This window comes from Acomys russatus, chromosome 25 (genome assembly GCF_903995435.1).
Source record: "Acomys russatus chromosome 25, mAcoRus1.1, whole genome shotgun sequence".
Classification (NCBI taxonomy): Eukaryota; Metazoa; Chordata; class Mammalia; order Rodentia; family Muridae; genus Acomys; species Acomys russatus.
In genome coordinates this window covers 1109740-1131567 of record NC_067161.1, presented here as the reverse complement: position 1 = coordinate 1131567, position 21828 = coordinate 1109740, and the positions used below count along the sequence as shown (strand labels likewise).

Below are 21828 nucleotides of genomic sequence, written 5' to 3'. Positions count from 1 at the left end.
TCTGTCCCTGGTCTGCATCTGTCCCAACAGATTTCCAATCAGGGGACAAGTCTGTGGAGCTGGGTCTCCCTTCCACTTTTATATGAGCTTCAGGGGCCAAACTCAGGTGGTCAAGGTTGCCATTCATTCATTCATTCATTCATTCATTCACTCACTCACTCACTCACTCATTCACGACAAGAGTCTCACTGTGCAACCCTCAGTCTCTCGGGTGCTAAGCACCCATCACACATAGCAAACATGTCCTTTATGAAGACCTTGCCCCCAGCTGTTGGAGCACGCAGCACTTACCAGGCCGAGGCAGTGCTAAGTGCTTCTCAGGTTCCTTTTATTTACTTATTTTTTTTCTTCCCCGAGACAGGGTTTCTCTGTGTAGCCTTGGCTGCCCTGCACTTGCTTTGTAGACCAGGCTAGCCTTGAACTCACAGCGATCCACCTGCCTCTGCCTCCCGGGTGCTGCGATTAAAGGCGTGCACCACCACTGCCCAGCTCATTTTTGATAGACACAGACAAGTAGCTGACAAAAAGTTGAGCTCCTGTTAGATGACACCAAAAGCCTTGAAGGGGACGTGACTCCCGGCTAGCAGGAACAGCAAACAGCTTCCTGATAGTCTACTCCTTACCCAACAAAACCGTGATGCACCAATGCATTTGAGAGTCGCTGGCGAAAAGATGACAGAGAGTAATGGAAAAACTAAAAAAGATGTATTCATTTGTATTTAATGTTTACTGGTGCTTTGCTTGCATGCATGTTTGAGTGCCATGTTCATACACTGCCCATGGGGACCAGAAGAGCAAGTCAGATCCCCTAGAATTAGATACAGAGTTGTGGGCTGTCAATTGGATGCTGGGAATCGAACCCGGTCATCTGGAAGAGTAGATAGTGCTCTTAACTTCTGAGCCATCTCGGAACATTTGCAGGATACCTGAAAACCTAAGTTTCACAGATAATTAAATTGTTTCAAAGTTCCAGTGATTCCCAGGTCGGGACAGATGGCTCAGCCTGGCCTCTGAGTAGCCAAGTGCTGTGCAGGTGGGAAGGGCACGCGCCGATGCCCAGACTCTGCTGCTCAGCAGTAAGAATTGCAGATGCTGAAATGTGCATCCAGCACCCACACTGATTTTCCAGTAAAGGACCAAAGCAATAGGACAAGCCTCTGCAGACGGCGCTGGTGTCAGAACAAGACATCATCACAACTAAGGTGTCGCTTCAGGGTGAGTGGTACACCTAAACATGACTGCATCCATGTTTCCAGAGGAAACACTGAAGAACAGTTTTACTATTTTAGAGTGTCATAGGACCCATAAAGAAACAAAAGGTAAAAATCTATTCACCAGAATTATAAGACTGGGCAATGGCTCAGTGGGCCAGGTCCTCGCTGCGCAAGAGGAGCAGAGTGGATCCCTTACACCCATATGACAGCCAGGTGTGGTGGTATGACTAACCCTAGCACTGGCAGGGAAGACTCAAACAGCTCCCAGGCATCATCAGCCAGTCAGGTTAACCCAGCTCATGAGCTGTAGGCCCAAATGAGAGAGCCTGCCTCAAAAATTAAGGTGGACAGAGGGAGATTCTTGAAGTCAGCCTCTGGCATCCACATGCATGTCTGCGCAAATGAGGTCAATAGAACATGCATGTGTGTGTGCACACGCGCATGCACGCCCACACTACATTTTTTAAAAGGGGGAACTGCAAGCCATACACTGGGATGAAACATTGCAGAACATCTTACAAAGGACGGATACTGAGAGTATGTAAAATCCTACAACTTAAAAAGAGACACATCACCTGATAAAATACAGATGTGAACTGAACAGACGCTTTGTCAAGGAAGACAGGCAGAAAGCCAGGAAATACGCCATCATTAAGCATCAGAGAAAAGGCTGAGATGGTCATTGGATACACTACATATCTACCTGGAGAGCTAAGTCAAAGGCCGATTGCAGAACTTATTGGCCAAGAAGTGAACTCCAGGGACTTTCCAGGCTGTGTGTGATCACTGCACTAGGGGGTGTCTCAGAGAATGATGCACTTGCTGTGCAAGCAACAGGAATGATGACCCCTTGCCTGACGTGGCCCATGTCAAGCTGTCTGCTACCAGAAGGCCCTGAAAGAGAAGAAGGCTGACGAGAGCAGCCTGTCCAGGGATGAGGAAGAATGAGAGCTTCGCTGAGATGAACAGGAGCACCAAGGAGTGGGCACGGCCATGTTCTTCATGGGCTTCACCAAGGAGTGGGAGACAGATGTGGGCACAGCCGTGTTCTTCATCGGCTTCACTGCCCTCATTTTGATCTGGGAGAAGAGTCATGTGTATAGTCCCATCCTTCATCGTGGCTCAGTGGCCATGCAGACTAAGGCCAGCGCCATTCAAGGCTTCTCTGCCAAGTGGGACTACAAGAAAGAGTGGAAGAAGTGAGGCCTGCTCCCTGCCAGCTCTCTCCCCTCGCTCGACATGCTGGAAGCCACTGTCCAATGGTCCATGCTAATAAATGACCAGTTTGTGCGATCAGACCACTAGCATGCACCTCAGCGCAGGGCAGCCTGTAATCCCAGAACCCGAGGGGCGGCGATAGAGTACCTGAGTGGGACAAGCTGGCTAAAGAAGACTAGCCAAAATTGGTGAGTTCAACAAGACAGCGATCTCTGCGAATAAGTTGGCCAGCAGTTGCGGAAGACACAGGACATCAATCTCTGGCCTGCACTCTTACCTGCATCTGTGCCCGTGTACCTGAACACACGTATGCCCATGCTTGGCAAAAACGCACTCACAGCGCATATATGCAACAAATGACATAGCCTTTGGGAAAGAGCAGACAGTTTCTAGGAAGACACGCACGTCTAACCTAAGGCCCTTTTTAGTACATGCTCAACCCTTGGTACTTACTCTCCCGTATTAAAGATTTTGCTCTTTAGCCGGGCGTGGTGGCGCATGCCTTTAATCCCAGGACTCGGGAGGCAGAGGCAGGTGGATCGCTGTAAGTTCGAGGCCAGCCTGGTCTACACAGTGAGTCCAGGGCAGCCAAGGCTAAACAGAGAAACCCTGTCTCAAAATGCCACCCCCAAGAAGATTTTGCCCTTTGGGGGAAAAAAAAACCCAATGACTTATACAAGAATATTTACAAGAATTTTATTTACAAAAGTCTGCAGCTGGAAATAATGTAGGTGTTGTGAAGAACGAATAAACTGTTGACACAGACATGCTCAAAAATGAAGAAAGGTTGGGTAAGGGGTTGGGGCTGGTAGTGAGGTACCTAACATCACAGGGCCCTGGGCTTTATGCCTGGCACCCAAATGAACAGATGAATAATAAATGAATTTGTTGCGTGCACAACATGGATAAATCCCAAAACAGTATGCTGAGAGAAGAGACTCATGCCTCCCCTGGTGCTTCCTCAGCTCTGGGACGGAGCTTTGAACTCACATGTGCTAGTCAAGCACTCTGCCACGGAGCCACGCTGCACCGCAGCCTGTACCATCTTGAGTACAGACTTTCTCATTCAGTTTTCATCAAATAATCTAAGATTAACCTGTGATGGAAAACAAAAACAAAAACAAAAACACTCAGTCCTGATTTCCTGTGAGGCTGGAAGTGGGGCAGGGCTTGGCTGAGAAAGGGCTGATGGGACAATTCTAGGGCAGCAGTAGTAGCAAATGACTCAGTGGTACCATAATTCCCCTGGGTCCCCAGATATAAACAACTACTAATTGGCTAAGAAAGAAAATATGTAGGGGTGAGGTGGGGTGGGGCTGTCACAGTGGCAATGCCACTCCTTCTGTCCAAGAGGGTAGCATCTGTGCCTGGAGACACCTAACATTCTCAATGGGCTAGGTCAGTCACCTGACCACAGGAACAGTTAGTGGACTCATCATAAGCCATGCAGAATACTTTTTTTTTTTAATGGGAAATTGTATTTTTCCTTTCCAGAATCCCCACAGGAGGGTCTGGCTACCCCTGCCTACCTTTCTAAGGCTTGAGGCAAAAAGGCCCAACCTTTCCTTTTCCTGTCTCTATCAGAAGCTAGGTAGAACTTAATGCTTTTTCTGACCCTTTGGACTTCTTCACTCTCTCTTATCCTCTTGTCTTCCATGTAGCTTAAATGACACACGTCTTTTCCTTCTCTTTATTCTCCTCCTGGGCAGCTACTGCGGCAACAGCTGGCCTGCCCTGGGATTTGTTTTTTTAAAATCTAATAAAACTGTCCTTGAGCTCCTGTTTGAGTCCATTCTTAAATTGTTTTATGAGACCAAGAGCCTCAAAGGGGGACCCCAATTTCCCCTTTACCATCTGGTGAGCCCCCAAACTCCTGTACATGAATTTTGTAACTGAGAAATTCATCAAAAACTAAGATGAATAGATGGATGAGTGGGCTGGGTGGTAGAGGAAAGGATGGGTATGCAGACAGATGGACAGATGGAAATAAGAAAAACATACTAACATGGCAACCATATACAGTCCAAGTGGCGAATAAATGGAGCTACCTGAATACTACTTTGTTAATTTTCCTAAGATGTTAGTAGGGGCAGTGAGCAAATGCAAGGCTACAGACATGGACAAAGCTATGGTGTTTAATTCCCACTACAGCTTGCCAGTACAAGGACTACAAAACACCATGCAGAGAGCCACAGATTGGCTCATTCCCACACCTGTCTGAGGGCTTGGTGAGTGTTCAAGAATCCCACAAACCATAGCCCACAGTCTCTGGTCTGCAGCATTAGGGAGCCAGAAGCCCGGAGATGTCAACATGGCCTGGTGAGTAGTTCAGGCAAGTGCAAGAAGAGAGTAATTTGTGAACCAAAATCCCTGTGGTTGTGTCTCTGTCAGCTCCAGTGACAGAGAATTCAAATCAACAGCACAGCCTCCTCAGCCCTGCAATACCTGTGCACCTGTGACTGTTTGGTATTTTAGCTCCATTTATGCCACCCAACTACTCTGTGGGGCTGTTTTATTATTCTCATTTTATGTTTGGAGGCTGAGGCTCAGAGGGTCTAAGAAAGGCGCCAGGAGCACACACCTGGAACTGGGTGCCTAAGGCCATGGAGCGAATGCTCTCCCAACCACTGCTCTCTAGGGCGATGGCAGGGTGTGTGTGGATGGGCAGTGCTTGTCCGTAGTGGGTCTTGGTACAATGCAGACACTCAGTACATCCCTCTCTCTCGTGAAACCTACATTTACAGGACCAGGGGTTGTCACAACCACAGGACGATGAGCATTAGTCCATATGTGCCAGCTCATAGTGCTTGGTGCTTCCCCTTTTCCTCTTTTATAATTAAAAAATGTATGTATGTATGCATGCATGTGTGTATGTATGCATGTATGTATGTGTGCATGTATGTGTATGTATGTGCATATGTGTGTTGGTGCTGATAAAGGCCAGAAGGAGGTGTTGGACTGCCTGAGAGATGCCTGGCCATTGGTGCTGGGACCTGCACTCGACCCTGTGACACAGCAGTAAGAAGAGTGTTACCCACTGACTGTCTTCAGCCCCTTTTCTTCTAGCATGGAGGACTGAACCTAGGGCCTCAGCATCCCAGGCAAGCACCCTACCCCCTGAGCTACATCTCCAGTCTCCCTTTTCCTTCTTAAAGATTAGTGTCAGACCGGATGTGGCCCTACAGTGCTGGACTAGTGTAAGGGAAGCTCTGGGTCCCATTTTCTACACTCAAAAACAAACCAAACCAAAATAAAAGCCAAAGGCAGTCTTGGGCCCTTACCAATCTCTAACCTTTAAGTCCGAACACTTGGTGCAGCCAATGGTTCTGGCCTGTTCCCTCCCTTTCCCCATGTCTGCTGAGCTTACAAACTGAGCTGAGGCGAGTGAAGCCTTACAGAGGACGCACACCTCTTCCTACGAGGTCCACGGCCATGAAGCCTTGGGGGAAAGAAAAGGTGAGGAGTTCTGTGAGTGGGTAAAGTCTTCTACACGTGGAGGTGTGCAACTCCATGACAGGAGCAAGAAGGTATATGCAACAATCACTCCAAAGAAACTTAAAGGCCAGGGGGTTCTATGAAATTTTCTTTAATTCCATCTTTTTGAAATTCATATTTCATTTTTATTCATGATACAAAAGCGTTACATATCCAGAAGTGTCTGCTGTGGAGCGTCCTGCAGGAACACTCTGCCACTGTGCAGCCTGTCAGAGTGAGGGCTTGAAGCATGCTGCAGGCCTGCCACTGTCACACACACACACACACACACACACACACACACACACACACACACACACACGGTGAAGACAAGCAGAAGACACTGCACCATGAGTGTGGCATTGTGCATAGGAACAGAAGAACCAGCTTCTCGCTCACACATCACCGGGAGAGACTCTTATCTGAGGGGAAGTAACTTGAAATAACGTGCTCTCAAAGCCCGGGCCTCTGCTGAGATGCTGGAGTCAGCACAGGAAGACTCCTGTTGAAGACAAGCCCGTGCGTTGTTTCCAGGCAGCAATGGTGGGTGGGCAGGCACATCTCCAGGCAGGATGAGCTCAGCACAAACCCCGGGGTTGGCTCTCTTGGGCATGGCTCACAGCTGACTTCCTCCCTGGGTGGACTTGCCAACACTCACCAGGGCAGGACAGGTTTTCCAGGAGCAGGAAGTAATTAGTTAATAACATGCACACACCTGCAAACAGCCCTCAGCCATGATGTGTGCCAATGGTCAGTTTAGATTAAAAGGGAAGATAGAGATAGCCAAAAAAGTAAAAAGTAGCTTTCGCAGGAGATAAGCGAGTTCCAAACCCTCCCGTGCCACATGTGATTAAGTGAACACAGTGTGGCTTCCAAACAGGCTGGGCTGGTGTTCTCTCAGCAGCAGCGCCCTCAGCGCGCTTCACTCTGGTCTCTGCTACCACGTGTCAGGGACTTCAAAGAGCACAGAAGGGCTATCTGTGATACTCCCTGGGGGGAAAGAGAAGCAGGTTAAGGACACAGACAGCCACTAGAGGAGCACCGCCGGCTCGCACCAACAGCACCCTGTGCGCAATTTCAGACCGGCAGGGGAGGCCTGGTGACCGGGTAGATTCTGGACTTGGGACCTTCGGGAAGGTGGCACACCTCCTGAGCGGCTGTGGCTCCCTCGGTTCACTCACAGCTGGGAGCTTGGTGTAAGCACTGCATGCACCTCTCTTGCTGTGTATGCAGCATTCTCAGCGGGCAACCAAACTGGGCATTTCGTTCATATACTTCATAAAAGCCCACGAGGCAGCCACCAATGTCCCAGGATAGACAGTGGTGCAAGAGCAGTCAGAGGGACAAGGGACTGCGGGAGTTTAGAGCACCAAGTTCCTGGCTAAAGCAGCAGCAAGCCGAGTTTCCATGAGAGGCAGAGCAGCTGGTACCTGCAGGAGAAAGACCAGGAGGCAGCAGGCCAGTGCGGGCCGCGGGTCCCAGAGCTGCAAGAGCCAGCTGTGGTTTCTTCCAGAGGCAGCAACACAGGCTGAGTCCTCCTTTGGGTCAGTTACTGAAAGTCAGAAACTTCTGCTTCTGCCATTTGTAGGACAGCAGTGAGGGTGACAGTGACAGCACAGCAGGACTGGTGTCTGAACCAAGGCGTGCAGACTGAGTGTGGAGAGCTCCCAGCTCCCCCTGATCATTATGCACACAGAGGGAGACTTCTTCAGCCATCTGCTTCCCGTCCCTGTCCTCCTGTGAGACAGAGCTTAGTGTAGCCCCCGCTGGCCTCTTGTCAGCTGCACTTCCTTCTTGAAAACGAAATAGAAGCAAGCACACTCACTTGCTGAGCTGGGGCGCACACAGCACATGGCAAACGGAAGGCCTGTGGGAAGTGGTCACTTGTGTGCTGAGGGGTCTCATCAGGTGCCTTGCTTCTGATCTAGAACAGCTGCGGGCATCTTCCATGCTCTGCAAGCCTGGCCACATCTCCCCACTGACGCTGCACAGGGGCTTTGGAGCTGGATGGCTCCACACGGGGTGCGTGAGCTCTGGGCTCAGACTGCCTAAGGGCAAACTCCACAGCCTGTTTCCTCTCTATCACTGGGCAACTGCAGCCTCATTGTGTGTTTATAAAACTCAGCAAGATCCAAAGGAGGTTCTGCCGGGCACGTGCCTCCTGACTCAGCAGGAGGCAACGGAAACCCAGCAAACAGCTCTTTCTCCTGCTACTTAGGTGCTTGTCTCCGGGTGAGGGTGCCTGGCTTAACTCCTCGTGCATCTAGGATGCCAACTGCCACCTGAGGAGCCTCATGCCCAGTGGTTCTGTGGCTGCTGCTGCTGCTGCATATTCTTTGGAAAACAGAAAGTCCCCGAGGCTGCGCCCCACCTGTCAGGGATCACACCTTGTACAGCACCCGAGGCTCACAAAGCTGAGGGCAAACGATGAGGACACACCGGGCTACATGGTCCCTAACACTCCACACAGCTTCCAGCACCAGCAGAACCTGAAATCCAGTGCTGGCACGTTCAGAACTTCTGAGGGTTCAGCCTAGGCTTGAGCTCTGCACTTGCTCCTGACTCAACAGATTCAGGCCCTGAGCATCCTGACCAGCCTGCAGACACAGCAGGCCTGCATACTTAAAACACAGCAGACAGGGGCTGGGCAGTCACACTGCTTTACTCAGGAACCTGGTTCCAGGAAGAACCCTTCTCCCAAGCTGATCACTTCACAGTTGTCAAGGTGTCCTGTGCATTCTCTCTTTTTGCAATGCTGACAAAGAAACACAAAAATCTACTTTTGTTTTTGGTCACATCTTTGAGCACTGAAAGATTCAATGGGAGGAAAGAAATGCCTATTTATTAGAGCATTCCAAGTTTAAAGCCCTAAGCAACTGATACAAAGGGAAACCTAGAAAAGAAATTAATCTATTAATGTGTTCTATAATTATGTGTTTTAGTTTTTTCGAGACTGGCCTCACTCTGTAGGCCTGACTGGTCTTAAACTCATGGGGCCTCTTCAGCCTTGGCCTTCCAAACGCTGTGAATCCGGGCACGCACTGCCAAGCCTGGCTTTTTGATTTGAGAATTTGGAGATTGTGTTGATGAGGGCTGGAGAGATGGTATGCACAGCTGCAAGCAGGAGTCCACTCTGATACAATGAAGCCGAAGTGTTTGCAGACAATGGATAGGCATAATTTTGACTGCATGTGTGATTTTTGTTAATTTCAGTGAAATCCAGCAGACTCGCTACACATCAGGACACACACACGAAGTGGAAAGAACTGGATCTGGCTTGGGCAACAGTCAACTCTGCTGCCCTCAAGCAACACAAAGAAAAAGAACTGTATTTAGCTCAGGGTCTCCTCATCTTGAGTGAAGGTGCGCCCTTCCTCGCAGGGCAGATGTAAGGAGTCTGGAGCCCTGGGCAGACTCTCAGGAGCCTCCATGTTCTAAGTCATAAAGTGATGGATTTAAGGCCTGAACTGCCGAGCACTCGAGCCTGTCCTACATGGACCAAGCACACGGGGGCAGCACCATAGAGGTTGTCATTGTACCTGCTTTCCAGGGGTCCCTTAGACCTGGGGGTGCTCTTTCAGACACTCGTGACAAGAGGCGACCAGGCACTTGCTCTAGGGTCTGTGTGCCCTGGCTGCTTGTGGCATGTGTGGGGTGCAGAGGCACAGCTGGCTCAGGCAGGTCTGGCCCACCCCCCACCCCCCTCTTCTCACTGGTGTATACATCTCACACTTGCCTGAGTTTTCGGAGCTTGAAGACTGTACTATAAGGGTGATGGTTCTCCACTTAAGGCTTTTATAAAAACATAAAAACCAAGTGAAATAAGGCCCCCACCACAGGGTCTGGTACGTGCTAGGCTCTGAACACCTGCTATGCTCCCATTTCTTTGGCTTCTTATGTAATTCTGTTTGTGAGGAAAACCAGGATGCCGAGCGGAACCTCACAGCATACCGGCATCACAGCGTAAAGTACTCTGACGCTGAGCGTCACAGCGTAGAGTATGCCTAAAATACGCTGATGCTGAGCCTCACAGCGTAAAGTACGCTTATGCCGAGCGTCACAGTGTGATGCACACTGACGCTGAGCGTCAAAGCGTAAAGTACACCTAAATACGCGGGCGCCAAGCGTCACAGCGTAAAGTACGCCTAAAGTATGCTGACGCCGAGCGTCACAGTGGAAAGTACGCTGAAAGTACACTACTGAAACTTTACCCAAGGAGTAGCTTCTGTGTAAATCTAAATGCATGTCCCAAACACGGGAGCTACCCGAAATATAAACATGCTAACATGGCAGACAGGGGCATTATGAAAATGGCCTGACCACCTCTCACAGAAACCATCACCAGGCCTTGTGTACCAGAACCTGTGTGCCAGGCTTATTACAGCCTCTCAAATTATATATCACTCCTTGTGCCTGAAAGGCTCATGTTTGAACACTCAGCCCTCAGTGTATGGTGTTCCTCTGAAGACTGTGGGGCCTAGAGGAGGTGGGGTCTAGCTGGTAGACTCAGGTCTGAAGGTTAAACCCACCCTGGTTCTGGCTCAGTTCCCTCCGCGTCCCCTCTGCCACCACCAGATTCAGGCCCACCTGATGCAGCCACAGCCTGCCCTGCCAGCTGCCTCCTGCTGTAGCCGCATAGACAGAAGCCATCTCGCCATTGTGCTGAACTGAAATCCCTCAGAAACCCTGAGCCCAAACACACCCTTCCTCTCTTAAGCTGCTCTGCCAAGTAACCCATCATAGCAACGAAAGTCCCTTCCCACGGCTGCTAGGGGCACCAGGCCCTGGGATCCAACATGGGGTCTGCCCTCAAATGAAGCCCTGATATCGTTTGTTTCCAAAACAGGAGCCTCCTGAGGCCTGAAGCTGTCCATGGTCAGGGTTAGTCAGAACCAATACCAACCTGCCAAGGAAAGCTCTTTCTTCATTCTTTTTAACTTCTTGGTCTTTTTCCTTCCCTCTGGGAGGGGTTCTGCGCAGGAATCTATCTGTTCAAGCTCGGAGTCGGACCTCTCCCCCGAGTCTCTGTCCTCCGAGCCAGCTTCCTCTGTGTTGGCACTCAGACTTCTCTTTCCAGCCACACCAGTTGCTGCGAAGCTGCAATGTACAAGGTGCACAACATGAGCAGGGCTGGGGACAGCAAGAGGGGCCAACAGAATGTCTCAGTGGTCACAATTCTGTGACTGGAGACCCAGGGTTGACCTAGTCAGAGGCAGCTTCCACAGGGTGCTGTGGGCACAGTGCAGAGCTGAGCTGCTCCTCGTCCTCCTCTTCTTCAATAGATATTTGTTTTGTTGTTGCTTGTTTGTTTGGTTTCTCAAGACAGTTTCTCTCTGTAACCTTGGCTGCCCTGGACTTGCTTTGTAGACCAGGCTGGCCTCAAACGCACAGCAATATGCCTGCCTCTGCCTCCCTAGTGTTGGAATTAAATGCATGCGCCATCATTCCTGGCTTAAATGAATTTATTTTTAACATAATTTTTTATTGATTCCTTGGGATTTTCCCAATCTCATTTCCCAGTCCTTTCATATCCACTTTCCACCCTGGTAACCTCGCCCAACAAAAGAAAATTAAAAAAAACAAAAACAAAAAAAGCTCTCTGTGGAAGCCGTTGTGTGTCACACAGTACATCCTTTTGCCCAGACAGTTTTATTTGCAAATGTTCATTGCAGTGAGTATTGGTCTGGCTCAAGGCCTCTGGCTTCCGCTGCACTGTCAACACTGATCTCACCAGGACTCCTCTCAGCTACCCTGTAGTTGCCCTGTGTCATGGAGTCCTGCAACTCTGCATCTGTAGGATTGGTTCCCTTCATGCACTCCAGCAGTTCACAGATGGAGTGGATGTTGGGTTGGGCCAACTCAAAGCCTTGGATCTGAGCCTGGGTGATGGTTGAGTTGGTCAGGCCACCAATTCTCCAGAACCCACTCCACTGGGGCCAGCCCTCCGGCACTGCCTAGGCAAGGGGTGGAGCCAGTGAAGGGTGGGGCCAAACTGAGCTGTTCTTAGCATTAACAACTCTCTATAGAAAAGTTCTGGCTAAACTGCAGTAGTGGCACATGCCTTTAATCCCAGCACTGCGAATCTCTGAGTTGGAGACTAGCCTGGTCTATGGAGAGTTCTGGGACAGCCAGGGCTACACAGAGAAACCCTGTATCAAAAAACAAAACAAAAAAAAACCTGGCTGCATTTTGATAAAGCCACAGCAGCAGAGAAACAATGACAGAATGATCGTTTTTGCTTTTCGGGCTGTTGAAGGACGCGGCACAGGACAGAGGAACTGTGGACGCAGCTGCTCCTGATGGCTCAAAACTTGAACAGCTCGAGAACGCATCTCGCCTTCCTGTCTTCTCTTCTCTCTCACAGTAGTGAACTGTTGAGTTTATAAGGAACCTGGTTCTGTTAAGGCTTTACAGGATTTCACATATCGAGTTAAACCAGATTATAGGTCTGACTTTTCCTTAAGAAAATATTTCCTGAAATGAAACTTGATGAAAACTAGTCCACGTGGCCAAGAAGTCCTGCCTCCTAAAAATGGGTCTTATAAATAGATTTTTTCCTGTAAATGATGAAAAGCACACCCTCCCTTCCGCCACAGCATCCCACTGAATGGAAGCCTTCAGGCAGAGACCGCGGTGTGTGCCGGGAGGGAAGAGCTTCCCTATGATACCCAAGTCAAAACTATGGCTGCCGGTTCTGGTCCTCCACGGTTCTCCTATCTCCACTGACCAACAGCCCCTCTAGATACTCCACCCATGAGAAGAGGCGCCATTCCAGGGCCAGCCTCCTGCTTCACCTCTGCCACAGACATGGTTGGAGCTTTTTGTTTTGTTTTGTTTTGTTTTTGTAGCATTCAGCCAGAGATGGGGGGCACCTAACAAAATGACATCAAAGGTCTTGCTTCTGAGGGATCAGAAGATACACCTCCAACAAAGCAAAACATGTGTGTGTGTCATTCATTGTGTCCTCTGTATCTGTAGGACACAGCACAGCAGCTGCAGGTCTGAGTGTAGGAATCTAAGTGACTACACTATAAACATAACATCTAAACAAGTACAGAGCAGCATCAAGAAAAGATTGGGAAAAAAAAAGAGAGAGAAAGAAACAGGAAAGTCTATGCAGTGCTTTCTAGTAACAGAAATGAAAAAAAAAAAAAAAAAAAAACAACTAAGTTGTGAAAAGAGCAACTGATGCCTTGTTATCTTCAGTGCTGTGAGCTGTGGCGAGGAGAACTGGAAAGTTCTGGGCAGTCAGCAGTGGCGAGTGAGCAATGACAAAAGAACACAGGATAATGCCAAAAAGCCAGTGAGCGCGCCACTGGGTGTGCACAGAGCTCACTGGAGGGAGCATGAACCGGGGACGGAGGGAGGTGCCAGGAGAGAAGAGCGCATCGTGTAAGCAGGGAGGTGGAAGTCCACAGGAGAGCCCCACGAGCTCTCAGAACCCACATCTGGCAGCTCATAACTGCCTGTAACTCCAGCTCCAGGGAATCCAAGGCCTCTGTCCTCCAAGGGCACTGTACTCATGCACGTGTGCGTGCACACACATACTCACACATACACACACACACAACATACACATTAAAATTAAAATCCTTTAAAAGTAGTACCATAAGCTAGTGACCAAGTGTCAACACATGACACTTAGGGTCCATTTAATACTCAAACACAACAGAAGTGGAGGAAAAAGAGGAGGGAAGAGAAGAGAGGAGAGTATATTTAACCATGATCAGAAATACATCATCAGCCTAATAAAACAAAGGAAAAGACATCTTGGCCACGTACCAATGTCTCTCTGAGGAACATCCTCTCCGGGCTCCCAGCTTGGAGATGACCCAGGCCTTTTCAGTCTTCAGTGCTCTAGCCCTTGCTTACCCAGAAGCCCCTGGATAACCAATATTCTCTCAGGAGCTGCCTGCAAACACCCTGCCATCTTATCCAAAACTCTGCTGGTCCTCTCCCCACAGGCTGCCCCTGTGGGCACACACAACTTTGCTCTGGACTCTGACAACAGGGTCCCAGTTGGCCAATCTCAGACTTTCTACCTCTCTCCAGTCTCTGTTCCTTTACAAATTTATTCCTTCTAATGTTGCCCAAGTTCCCACAACCTGGAAATGTGAGCAAGGCACTCCCAGCTCAAGGGTGTCTTTTCCACTCACACCTCAACAGAACACATGTGCAGCCTCCAGTATCACTCCTCTCATCTTCTCCTTCCCTGGCTCACACACAGCGATGCTTGCCCATGTATGCCATCAGACGCCATGTCCACAGTCCAAGGGCATTCTGCACTCTCTGTTTCAATGTTCCTGTTCATTCAAAGTGCCTGGTCCCCTGGCCCTCCCCCCTGAAACACCACACTCCCAGTTTCTGTTTAATGCTCCTGTATTCCATGCCTGGCTTTCTCAAACCATTTTCCTTTTTATTTAGACTAAACAGAAATTGGGAACATAAAAGTACCCATCAGCAGAAAAACACCTGAGGAGGGGGAGGTGTTCTTATTGTGAAACACAACTGAGCATTAACAAGTGAAAAGGTGCCAATACATTCCACGAGGTGAATCACAAAAACCGGTCCAAGCAGATGATGTCCTCATATAACAGGGAACTTCAAACTGCCATTTGTAGGAGATTCTACAAGAGACAAAACAAAATATATGGAGAAAAAAATCCCAGCGGGATGATGGGGGCTGGAGGGGCAGGTTTGGTGGAACTTGGGCAGGCCTGAGCTACGACGCAGTGAATTCAACAACAGCCAGGGTAACACATAGAAACCCTATCTCAAAAAACCAACCAGGACAAAGCTGTCCATTTTCTCCATACCAATTTAAGATAGTAGTTGAAGTCTTAGCTACGGCAATAAAACAACTGAAGAAGAAAGGGGCTCTCAGAAAGGAAGAAGTCAAAGTATCTTTATTTCCAGATGATTTGATAGTGTACATAAGCGACCCTAACAATTCCACCGGGAAATGCCTACAGGTCATTAATACTTTCAGCAAAGTACCTGGACACAAAATGAAGTCATACAATCAGCAGCGCTCCCATATATAAATAACAAACAGACCGAGGAAGAAACCAGGAAAACAACCCCTTTCATAACAGTCTCAAACAGCGGACACCAGGACTGCAAGATGGCGTCACTCGTGCCACTGAAGGGGAAGAGGCTCGTGGAGGTTACACTTGGAGAGCTGCCACGCTGGATACTGATGTGAACTTCACCCCAGTGGCACCGCAGAAGCCTTCCGGAGAGGTTATGACAGGTATTACAGCAAGTACACCAACATTCCAGAAGGCAGCGTCTTGGGGGTGAGCATGGTGCCGGCAGCCTGCGGGCTTTCAGCTACCGCATTCCTTGCAAGGAACTCAAACATGAGCAGCCGGTGAAGTGCCACTGAGGAGGGGTCACCATGGAGGGTGCTGCACTACTGAGCACAACGCCTGATTCACTCCCACCCATGAGGAATGCAACTGTGGCTGAATTTTCATATCCTAACTGAGAACTAGTGTCCAGTAAATGGTGATTGGTTCATTTAAAGAAATGGCCTCAAATAATACAAAATATTTTGGAGTACTCTAACCAAGCAAGTGAAAGAACGCTTTTGATAAATCCCTTTAAGATACTGAAGAAAGAAACTGAAGACATCAGAAGATGGAAAGACCTCCCACGCTCAAGGAATAGTAAGATTAATATAGTAAAAATGACCATCCTGCTGGGCAGTGGTGGCATAGCCTGCAATCCTCTCCATAGTCCTGTAAAACCAGAACCAAAGCCAGACCTGCACACACCTTTAATGCCAGCAGAAGCAGATGGATCTCTGAGTTCAAGGGCAGCCTGGTCTACGGAGGGAGTTCCAGGATAGCCAAAGGCAATGCAGGAAAAACAAAAATAAAAACAGACAAACAAAGCTTATCCTACACAAAACAATCTACAGATTCAGTGCCATCCAATCCCCATCAAAATTCCAACACAATTCATAAATCGTGAAAGGGCAATTTTCAGTTTCTCACACACACACACACACACACACACACACACACACACCACACACGCGCGCGCGCGCGCGCACACACGCACACCAGGGGGGTTGATAGCAAAAACAATCCTGACTAATAAAAGAACTGCTAGAGGCATCACTATGCCTAACTTCAAACTGTACTATAGAGCTATCATAATAAAAAACAACATGGTATTAGCACAAAAAACACATGTTGAAAATTAAATCACACTGAAGACCGGGTCATAAACCCACACACCCGCGAACACCTGGATTTCTTATAAAGAGGCCAGAAATACACACTGGAAAAAAAGAAAACAACCTCAACAAATGGCGCTGGTCAAACTGGACGGCAGCAGATAGAAGAATGCAAACAGATCCATACTTATCACATTGCACAAAACTCAACTCCAAATGGATCAAAAACCTCAACCATAAAACTGAACCTGATAGAAGGGAAAGTGGGGAGTAGCCTTGAATGTATTGGCACAGGCGACCACTTCCTGAACAAAACAGGTTCAAGAAAATAAATGGGACCTCGTGAAACTGAAGAGCTTCTGCTCATCAAAGAACACCATCATTCAAAGAGACGGCCTACGGAACGGGAAAGATTTTTTTCACCAGTTCCACATCTGATAGAGGGCTGGCTCACAGTTCAGAGGTTTAGTGCGTTATCATCAATGGCGGGAAGCACGGCAGCATGCAGGCAGACGTGGTGCTGGAGGAGCCGAGAAGTCTACGTCTTGATCCGCAGGTAGCCAGGAGGGGACTGTCCACCACACTGAGGCAGCTTGAGCAGATATGAGACCTCAAAGCCTTCCCCCACAATTACACACTTCTTCCAACAGGACCACACCTCCTAACAGTGCCACCCCCTATTGGCCAAGCATTCAAACACATGAGTTTTTAGGAGGCTATACTTATTCAAACCACCACAAAGGCTAATATCCAAAGTATATAAAGAACAACAACAACAACAAAAAATACTACTATCAAGAAAACAAATAACCCACTTTAGGAATGGGGCACAGATTTAAACAAAATATTCTCAAAAGAGGCAAGTCAAATGACTGAGAAACACTAAGAAATGTTCTTAGCCATCAAGGAAATGCAAATCAAAACTACTTTGAGATTTCATCTTCCACCTGTCAGATGGCTAGGATCAATAAAACAAGTGACAGCTCGTGCGTGTAAGGATGTGGAGCAAGAGGGAACACTCCTCCATTACTAGTGGGGGTGCAAAATTGGGCAGTCACTATAGAAGTCAGTGTAGCAGTTCCTCAGGAAGATGGAAATCAATCTGTCTCAAGAACCAGCTATACCACGCATGGGCAAATGGGTAGAACTAGAAATGATGGTCCTGGGTGAGGGAACGCAGACCTAGAAAGACATACATGGTACATACTCACTTATAAGTGGATATTAGGCAAACATAGATGCCCTCCGAGAGATTCCACCCAATGGGGGATCGGGAAAGATGCTTGGACTCACTGCTGGACTCTGAGTGGAACGCTCAAAGTGGTAAGGAAGAAAAGGGGGATAGCAGGACCCGGAGGATTAGGGAGCCCCACAAGGAAGACCTTCAAGGCCAGCAGATCTAGACCCAGAGGAGTCTACACAAACTGTTACACCAACTAAGGACAATGCCTGCAGTAAACCTAGCCCCCCTGTTCAGATCTAGCCAATGGATACCTTATTCTCCATGGTTGTGGGGAGAGTGGTGACTGCCTCTGACATGATTTCTGGTGCCTACAACTTGATCACTTCCCCTTGGTGGGCACACAGAGGAAGGGGAAGCAGACTACCCGGATGAGACCTGATAGGGTGTGGTCATATGGTGGGGGAGGAGGTCCCCTTCTGTCAGAGGTCTAGGGGAGGGCAATAGGGCTGAAGAGGGAGGGGGGGGGGAACGGGAAGATATAAGCAGGGGGATAACAATGGGGATGTAATCTATATAAATTATAATAAATTAAAGTAAAAAAAAATAAAATGACTCCTAATGACAGCCGTCATCAGAGAAGTCTCCTGCAGCAGATGGGAACAGATACAGATACCCACGCCAGACAATGTGCAGAGAGTGCGAGACCTTGAAACACTCAGCTCTGAACGAGCTGCCTCCATCAAATCCTTCCCCTCAGAGCCCAGGGAACCTTGTGGAAGAGGAGGCTGAAAGAGTATAAGAACAGAAGGGGATGGTGGACCCCAAGAAAACAAGGCCTTCTAAATAGAACACAACAGACCAACACACACATGAACTCAGAGACTGGGGCAGTGTGCACAGGGCCTGCAGTGACCTGCTCTGGTTGGGGGTCCTTGAGCTTGAGAGAAGAGGACACTTCCCCACTCCTGAGCGTGAAAGTATCTCCAATTGATAACCACCTGCTGGGGAAACAAACCACAGATGCCACCAGAAAACAAACTCAGCAGCATCTTTGGAGGTTCCTTTTCTCCTAATATCATGTCAGCCCCCACCCAAATTTTATCTTATTTTAAAATTTTATTTATATAATTTATTTTCTCTTTTACCCACAGGTCCTTTGTGTATATATTATGGCCTCCAATTTAGTGTTTTTATGGGGTGTTTCTGTGTGAATAAGTGGGGTTCTGTGTCTGTGACTGTTTCTTGAGCCTTTTCTGGGACTATTTTCACTCTGTTTATCTGTTTTATCCAATGTGTTTTGTTTCGTTTTGTCTTACTTTATTTTATTATTATCCCTTAGAAGCCTGCTTGTTTTCTAATGAGAGACAGAAAGGAAGTGGATCCAGATGAGAGGGAAGGTGAGAAGGAAATGGGATGAGAGTGACAACGTAATCAGGATACACAACATGAGGGGAAAAAAAATCTACTTTTAACAAAAAATAAATTGGACAAAGAAAAGAACAACACCACCCTCAGAGATTTCCCTAAATGTGTGCCTCTCTGCACTCTGTCTCTCTCCCTGCAGTCGGCCCCCAGTCCTTAGTGAGCCTTTGCAGATGTTCCATGAATGAGGTCATAATTCTTGATCCTTGGGTCTAGTGTTTTGGGAGAGGTGGCACGGGGACTGCTGGAATTTCACTGCTTCTGCTGCAGATGGCAGCACGTCATGACGCAGCTGCACTGCCATCTGTTGGCACGTGGGCTGCTCCCAATGTCTAATGCGGCTATAGATGTTGATACACAAGCTCTGCTGTGAATATGTTCTAGGGAAAATATCCAGCACTAGGGTTCCAGAGTGATGGAAGAGCACAGTCTTAGGATGCTAGCTTTGCTGTCTGGGAATCAGACAGGTATTTGTCCTTTCAGAAGTCTGCTGTTCCACCTCACCCCCTAGCCCTTTGAAAGTGTAAGACTGAACACAGGGCTTCTCCCATGTCACCCAGTACTAAGCTATTACTTACTCCCCTACTCTAAAATTGGGTTGCCTTATATGAGTTCTTTATATTTTCTAAAAAATAATTACTTTAGTGGATATAGGCTTAGCAATTTTTTTTGCTAGATTATAGCTTCTTTTATAATTTCTATGTGTGTTTATGTGTCTGTGCACACATGTGTGAATATACAGAGGTCAGTGGCCAACTGTCAGTGTTGTCATCAGACACAGTCCACCCTTTCTTATTTCTGACTTAGAGAGTGGGTTTGACTCTATATAAAGTAGGTGGCACTGAACTCATAGAAAAGCTCCTGGCTATTGGCCTTCTGAGTGCTGAAATTAAGCATATGGCATTTAAAGATATTTTTTATTAATTTAAGGCCTTTTTAACTTGAGACATGTCAGCTCCTGGCAACACCCCCAGCCTACCTCAGCGAAGACCATAAAAGCTCCTTTTGGAGACAGCTCCATTAATGGCAAGCTAGCCACTGAGCAAAAATGTCCCAGCTCCCTCTACAGACAACAAGCTGTCCAAAACTTGGACGCAGGCTAAGTTGACTGTCAAGCTCTGCCATGACAGGGTAACCAAGTCCTTCACATTTCCTGCTTCACAATTATGTCTGCCAGATGTCCTAGGCCAGAAGGCTGAATACAAGGCTCCAATGTTAGAGAGAATGGGTGACCGACCAGACAGCAAACTGTCTCTGTCATCTCTTTAATTTTGGAAGCTGCTTGCCTGCACTTCCTACTTAAGTAATAATTTTATTCCTTCTCAAGTCTCTGATGGGGTTGAAGACTAGGTAGTTATAGTTTCAGTTAGGCTTAAGTTGTTTAGGATTTAAGAAAATGTTTTAAGGTCTAGAAAAATGTTTTTTTTAATTGATAAATACAAGATATGACAGAGAATGGTTTAGGTACAAAACTTTAGATTCACCTAGATAGAACAGAGAGTATTTTCTTCAAGGTTGCCAAATACAAACGAGCTAAACATTTTGAGTGTAATTTTTATGTATGGCTTTCCTAATTGTTTCATAACTGTTCTTACTATATATGGCTTATTATAAATGAATAAAGTCCAAATGCAAAACAAAGAGCATAAGCCATCATGTCCTACACTTTTTTTTTTTTTTTTTTTTTTTTTTTTTTTTTTTTGAGACAGGGTTTCTCTGTGTAGCCTTGGCTGTCCTGGACTCACTTTGTTGAAGACCAGGCTGGCCTCGAACTCACAACGATCCGCCTGCCTCTGCCTCCGGAGTGTTGGGACCACAGGAGTGCACCACTGTGCTGGGCTGCTCTTATGAGTCTTAACTTTTCTTTTTAAAAGTGACTTGACAAGCTGGGCATGGTTGCGCGTACCTTTAATCCCAGCGCTCAGGACATAAGGGCCCAATTCACAAGACACAACAATGTGCAGGTGAGTACTGCTATGAGCACACTGTGACAAAATTTTGTCTCATTAATACGTAAGAAGAATCCTATGGGCTGGACATGGTGGGGAACACTTTCAGTGCCCGCATTTAGGAGGTAGAGACAGGTGGATCTCTGTGAGTTTGAGGCCAGCCTAATCTTCCTAGTGAGTTCTAGGACAGCCACGGCCACACAGAGAAACCCTGTCTTAAACAAACAAACAACAACAAAAACTGTACAGGTGTAGAAATGTAGCAACACAAAACACAGGCACTGAACGGATGACAGACAAATACTGTCAGAACACTGAAAGACATGGTAGACATTGTAAAAATTTATTATTTTCAAGCTATTCCTAGTTGATACACCGGCTACTGCAATATTCCGGGGTTAGAAGAGGTCCTTTGTGTTATGGTGATACTGGTCAAACTGTTCAACAAATTGAAGCTAAGCGGTAGACGACTTAGTGTTTCCTATAAACTCTGTTCCCATGCCACGATGATGACTGACTGCTTCTGACCAGCAGGGTCCACAGCAGGGTATCTGTGGTGGTCTGAATAGGTTTGGTGCCCATCAGTTCATGTGTTGCCTTGGTCAAGGTGTCTCTTCACAGCAATAAAACCCAAACTAAGACCGTGACCATGATGATATTCACCCATCCTCCCCGAACCTCTGCTTCTGTCTGTGCCTACACAAAGTCCTGTAGCGGATATCCAACATTCGAATACTGGCAAGCATGGCGAGCGCAGCCACATCTGTGACGTCAATACTGGGATACACCACTGAGGCCAGCGTGGCTGCAGCTATGATGTTAGCGCTGGGATACATCACTGAGGCCAGCAGGGCCAGCGTGGCCCACAACTGTGACGTCAACACTGGGATACGTCACTGACGCCAGTGCAGCTGCGGCTATGACGTTAACTCTGGGATACGTCACTGAGGCCAGCACGGCCAGTGGTTGTGACGTCAATACTGGGATACATCACTGAAGCCAGCGCAGCTGCGGCTATGACATTAACGCTGGGATACATCACTGAGGCCAGCAGCACAGTTAGAGGCATGCTTCCAAACTGCCAACTTCAAGACTGCTTCCAAAACTGCTCATTTCTTGAAACAAGATTCCTGGGATTTTTTATAATTTGTTCCTGAATGTAAAACCTGATGTGTTTTCACT

The 21828-nt window shown here is 47.8% G+C and overlaps 1 protein-coding gene and 2 pseudogenes across 1 annotated transcript in view; 2 read left to right on the top strand and 1 right to left on the bottom strand.

The window, feature by feature from the left end:
• Window positions 1–1355: 1355 nt before the first annotated feature.
• LOC127208596 (cytochrome c oxidase subunit 4 isoform 1, mitochondrial-like) lies at window positions 1356–2417 on the top strand (annotated as a pseudogene).
• A 3790-nt stretch (window positions 2418–6207) lies between these two features.
• Parn (poly(A)-specific ribonuclease) overlaps window positions 6208–21828 on the bottom strand; it is a 131912-nt gene continuing 116291 nt past the window's right edge. Inside the window, exons 23-24 of the mRNA XM_051168059.1 lie at window positions 10810–11003; window positions 6208–6896 (exon numbers count right to left, since the gene is read on the bottom strand). Coding sequence (XP_051024016.1) covers window positions 6844–6896; window positions 10810–11003 — 247 coding nt within the window. The 3' untranslated portion in view covers window positions 6208–6843. The remainder of the gene's footprint in view (window positions 6897–10809; window positions 11004–21828) is intronic.
• Window positions 15031–15294, top strand: LOC127208550 (ATP synthase subunit f, mitochondrial-like; annotated as a pseudogene).